Genomic DNA, 6,000 nt, shown 5'->3' with positions numbered 1-6,000 from the left:
CTAATGTGAAATTAAAATTATATTCAATCAAACAAATATTAAATAATCAGCTTTTTATATGTAAATAAAATTAGCCTTGCTGAAAAATTGTTTCAAGAGCATGTGATCAGTACAAGTAACTAGTGAGATTACTATAGTTTCAATACACCTTAGATTTTTCTCAGAGCCAGTACAGCTAAGTCAAATGTACTCTTTTTCAGCTGGCTATGAAAGAATATAAACTTTGCTATACATAAAATAAGAAGTTGCTTTCTCAAAAAGCATTTAAAGTTTATAATGTACATTACTCTGTACAGAATAAAACATAGCTTCAGAAAATTCAAAGCAAAATAATGATCATTCACTTACTATCACAAATTCTCATTAATATGAATTTTAATCCCAAATAGGGGTACAAATTGTTTACAAAATAGGAAAATTGTACATGCATTAATTCCGAGGATTAAAGCAGCTCTAACAAGCAGGCTATCTTAACAATAAGGTTTAACTAGATGCAAGCTAGTAGATACTTGGTAGTAAAACACTAGTGTAGACTGCATGATTGATCTCAACTAAACTATCTGAACACTTTATTTCATTATTAAAGTTAATAAATTCATGTAAATACACTTGGATATGCAGTCATCAATTAGCAAGTGTTAAGTATATTAAGTTTGCAGCTCACTTCACATTATTCAGTTTTGCTATGTTTATGTAATAAGTTTAAATGAGATGTTTGAGAAATACAAATATGAAAATGCAACTCAATACCATATGATTATTTCTATCCATATAAGAATTTGGCTATTTTGAAGACAGACTTGCCAAAATAACTCGTTTTAGTTTATATAGGATAGGGCCTCAGTTCTATCTGTTGATATACCTTCTGAGAATTTTATTTAAAAATGAAAAATTATTAATATCGTGAAATAAAAATCAAAAAACTTACTATTATGTGATAACAACAACCCGGTTTGGTTGAGAATGTATACGATGTCTCATTTATATCGTTAGATCTCGTCACCTGAAAAAGAAAAATCCGTTTTGTACACAGACTATAGTCATAAATACAAACAGAATGGTCTTACCCTTTGTCGCTGTATAAGGGGTAGGTGCCTCATCTGGGATATCACAGTCTGTTATTCCTTTGTTCCTTCCTACATCCTGGATGCTGCAGTAAATGAGAGGGTCACTGCTTTTGTAGCCAAACAGAACAAAATCTTAAGTATCAAGACCTGTTAGTGAACTATTTTTTCTAGCCTGTGGTGTTTGAGATGTTTGGAGGGGCTAGGCTACTAACAATGAAGTTCTTGTTATCACTGGTGGCTTGCCTTACCTTGGTGTCAGGTGATGTTCATGAGGGTGCTTGGCTGCTCCAACACCTTAGCCTTGCAATCGCCCATGGTAATGTCATGAGCATGTTGGCTTGCTTCAGTAGGTTCCATTGAACCTTGTGACATGCAATCAATTGAAGCACTTGGTGTTGAATTAATGTTTTTTTTCTTTTTTCATTCTCTCCTTTTCGGTTATTTTTTTCTTTTTCTTTCCTCGTCCCTCTTTTTCCATTTTTTCTCCCAGTTTTGGATTTATATTTTTAATGTAGTTCTGCATTATATGTGTCATACACATACATGTTATATCCCAATAAAAATAAGATAAAATATATTTATATAAAACAAAAATTATTGAAATCAAACAGAAAGAAAAGACACCCACATGTAGGTGTGTGTGTGTGTGTGTACCTGTGTGTCACTACACACACTGCTTTTCTATTCAATTTTTTTTTTTACCATAAATCAATATATAGCTATCAGTATCACATTCCTCTTTGCCTCACTAACTTCTCACTCCTTTTCACACACTCTTTTCTACCACTCAGTTAGTCATTACACTCTCTTGCTCACATCTGTCTTGAAAAACAAAGCCAACAAAGAGTACAGAGAACTCTTTAATCTCATAAAGAACATGGCAACAACCTCCCTTCTTCTCTCTCTTTCTCTTTCTTTTTCTCTAGTGTTGATTCTACAATCAAATGTAGCTAAAACACAGTGAAGTTGCTGATGCTAGCAATAGCATCAAGCCACAAAAACATGCAAAAATGGACTGTAGGAACAAGATGTGGTTTCTCTGACTCACCTAAGAAGGTAGTAACTCTGAATAAGAACTGACCCAGACTATGACAATCCATCCAACTTGCGACAGCAAGGAAAGCAGACATGAAACGATGACGATGATGATCATCATCATCACTGTGTCTCTATTATTACTCTCTCTATCACCTTCTCACAATTATCACCCAATTTCTCTCTTCTCTTACACCCTCTTCTTTCACCTACATGCCCTAATTCTCTCTTTATCATTACTATTTCATTTATTCAGCCTTGATCAAAAAAAGACAACACAAGGTCAAGAGGACATGACATCCTTTCTAGTGCTGGTGCTTCAATAAAATGTATCCAGTAAAGCTGGTAAAATGGTTGGTACTGTGAAGGGCAACCATCCCTAGAAACATGCAAAAAAAAATATGAGCAAGATATGATCTGTAATGGCAATAACTCCAAATAAGAACAGACTTGGATAGAAACCACCCACCTAACCTATGCCAGCATGGAAAGAAGACATAAAATGATGATGATGATAGCATGGTTGCATGGTTAAGAAATTTGCATCTTAACCATGTAGTTTTGGAGTCTGTCCCACTGTGCAGTACTTTCTGCTAATAGCTTCAGGTCAAATCAAAGTCAGAAAATGAAAGAAGCCAATCATGTGCATGCGTATGCATGTGTTTGTGTGTGTGTGTGTGTGCGTGCTTGTTCAAATATACCACGATAGATGCAAATAAGCATCACTGTCACATAAGAAGTGTCATTCGTTTTCAATGTTCCATATAAACATGTCTAGCAATAGGGAAATGCTACCACACTTGAAAAAACAAGGTGAACGTAGGTGACAGAAAGGGTACCTAGCCTTAGAAAATCTGCTTCAACAAATTTTGTCTGATCTATGGGAGCATTGAAAAGTGGATATTAAAAAGACAATGACAAACACACACAAACATTCTTACAATAAACTTTCAGAATATTTATATGTAAAATATATAAATAAAAAATAATAATAAAAGTTTGTTCTTACTTTAAAACCAGAGCCTCCCGTGTTCTGTTTTACTTTCTTACAAGATAAGCAGTCCTGAAAATGCAAAAATATGAATGCTTTTCAGATGAGCCACTTTTGTCTTTTTCATTTCTTTTTTTTTTCTTCTTCTCTTATGATCACTTTTTTCTATTTTATGAGAAAATTAATCCATGACTTCTTTGATGAGATAATCAAAGAACATATGTGTCCTACTTGCAATAAAAGATTTTGTTCTTTTGCTATTGTGGTTTTCTGATACTTTACCACTTCAAATACCAAGTTGCTCAAGACCAACCTTGGTTCTTTTGTACAAACTTCTTGTTTTAACTCTTTAGCATTCAGATTGCTCTGGCAAATGCAATGCTTATTTATTCATATTACTGTGAATTAACCATGTATTATCTTGTAGGTTTGAGACTTCAGTGGTGTGTTTGTTTAGTTTTAAAATGACATCTTAGGGTAGCTGCAAAAGGTTGAATCTGGCCAGTTTGAACATAAAACAACTGGAATATTTGAGCTGGATATGGCTGGTTTAAACACTAAAGGGTTAAAGTAATCTAAATTAAAACCTGCCATTAAAACTTCATGTTATTTATATTCCAAACAGCAGTTTAATGATGGCAAAGTTATTTTAATAGATTCATTATTCTTTTCGAAATTAATTGAAATAAAGGCAGTGAAGTTCAACAGAAAGATGGCAACATAAGGGTTAAATTACCAAATATTTCAGGGAAATTAAAATGCTAGTGATTAGATGATTTCAAGATCTTTTGAATACAGTATGCTTAGGTGTCCTTCAATTGTATATTTTAAGTAGCCACAGAAGAATTTTAGCTAATTGCATCAAGCTAATGAAATGCTCATTATTTATACCATTATACCAGCATCTACATCAATAAAATGTGACTTTTCAATATTAGTAGCATTCAGTTAAGTAAAATGGTTAAGAATTTCACTTCTAAACATTAAATTAAAGTAGACTTTATAACAAGAATCTTAGACTGAAAAGATATGCACAGAACCACTAAAGGGGCTTAAACCATGTACCTATCATAATCCAGATGAATATACTAACTATTGTGACATAACAACCAGGCAAACCCTTTCTATGCAAATTAGCAACTAGAAGGTATTGGCATGCCAGCTATTTGTTTATATCTATCTTGGATATTATAAAAAGTCTCAGCTATTTCATGACACTTAATTCTAGGCTGTATAAAGATCACATCATGTTTTATTTATTCTTTATTCTTCATTTCACAAAGTTTTCATGTATGAAATTTTCCATGTTATTAAGGTCTTGAAAAGTTCTACAATATACTACTAATTTAATTTAGCTGGATTAGGCCAGTGAGAATAAAGTATCATTGCCAAAGGCAGTTTCTTAAAAACAGTCACAGATGCTCAGAGAAATTCCATATAGATTCTTTTGAAGTTTTAAAACAATTTCATCATCATTTTACTAAGCTAGCAGCAACTGGATATTTCTGTAAATTTGAATATTTGAATTTGTATAACAAAATGTTTATAACTGGATGCTCTTTTTAATACTGAGTTGAATAACCTTAATCTTTTAGCATATAAGACAGTCATATCTAGCCCATATATTCTACCTGTTTTATGCTCAAACCAGTGATATCCAGCTTTTCACACCTACCCTACAATGTCATAAAAATAAATGATCCAACTTTTGAAATTGTGAAGCTACAAGATAATGCATAAGAAATTCAAAACAATATGAATAAATTATGTTGAAGTAGCATGTATTTCTGTTAGGCTGGTCATTTTGGCAATATAAATGACCAAGTTAGCGTAGACATTCCATTGTCAGAGAATTCTACTTAAATTAGTTTGCCTAACATAAGCGCAATATTTAGCAGAGAAAAGTAACTAAGAATAATGTAGAATCTTGTTCAAGAGATTTTTTTATCTATCATTCACTTGATTTTATAGAAAATGAAATTAAGTATTGTCCTTTCAGGCATTTTAATTTGTGACTGAGACAAATAAGGTAATAAGCTTTAACAAAAATTAAGACGGAATGCTTGAGGATAGATTTCAACAGCAATTGTTTGAGCTGTTATTTCAGCACTGTAGCCCCTTACACTCACACTGTCTCAAGAAATTAAAAATCTACAAAGGCACAGGCATCGCTATGTGGTTAAGAGGCTTACTTTGCAACTATGTATTTTTAGGTTCAGTCCTATTATGCAGCACCCCAGGCAAGTGTATTCTACTATAGATCCAGGGCAATCAAATGCTTTGCAAATGAATTTGGTAAAAAGAAACTCTGTGAAATCTCATAGCGTGTGTATGTGTGTTTGTCTCCCACTACTGCTTGACAACCAACCAGTGTTGGTTTGTTTAAGTCCCCATAATGCAGTGGTTTAGCAAAATAGACAGATAGAATAAGTACCAGACTTAAAACATGTATAGTGGTCGAGTTGCTCAAGTAAATCCTTTAACACAGTGACCCTGCATGACTGCATGGCTACAGTCCAATGACTGAAACAATTAAAATATGAGAAAGAATATAGTAGTGTAAATAGTTGAAATTAAACTTACAGTAATAAAGTTCTCTTCAGAAAATGTTATAACATACACTAATGAAATTCTTTCCCCACACAAGACATTAAAACCTATTCAAAGTGACTATATCAGTTGAATAATTTCAGAATGTGTAAGATACTTACTTGACTCCTTGAACATGATTCGGAATAACCTATTCGGTAGCGTGTGATCGTTGACTGTGAAGGAGGTGACCAAGATACTGTTAACTGAGAATCATTTTCCTTTGCAATTATATCCAATACTTCTTCTGGAGCTAAAATGTATATTTAGAATTATTTCATTATCAATAATAATAATGATACCAAACAACAAGAAGCA

General features: G+C 32.9%; 1 protein-coding gene across 1 annotated transcript in view; it reads right to left on the bottom strand.

Annotated features, from left to right (window-relative positions):
* Positions 1-6,000, bottom strand: part of LOC115232522 (receptor-type tyrosine-protein phosphatase H-like) — a 135,979-nt gene that overhangs the window by 37,706 nt on the left and 92,273 nt on the right. The window contains exons 17-19 of the mRNA XM_036514901.1: positions 5,805-5,935; positions 3,112-3,165; positions 929-1,003 (exon numbers count right to left, since the gene is read on the bottom strand). Coding sequence (XP_036370794.1) covers positions 929-1,003; positions 3,112-3,165; positions 5,805-5,935 — 260 coding nt within the window. The remainder of the gene's footprint in view (positions 1-928; positions 1,004-3,111; positions 3,166-5,804; positions 5,936-6,000) is intronic.

The sequence above is a fragment of the Octopus sinensis genome, linkage group LG2 (genome assembly GCF_006345805.1).
Source record: "Octopus sinensis linkage group LG2, ASM634580v1, whole genome shotgun sequence".
NCBI lineage: Eukaryota > Metazoa > Mollusca > Cephalopoda > Octopoda > Octopodidae > Octopus > Octopus sinensis.
Note: the sequence above shows the minus strand (reverse complement) of the source record. Positions and strands in the feature narration are given on the sequence as shown.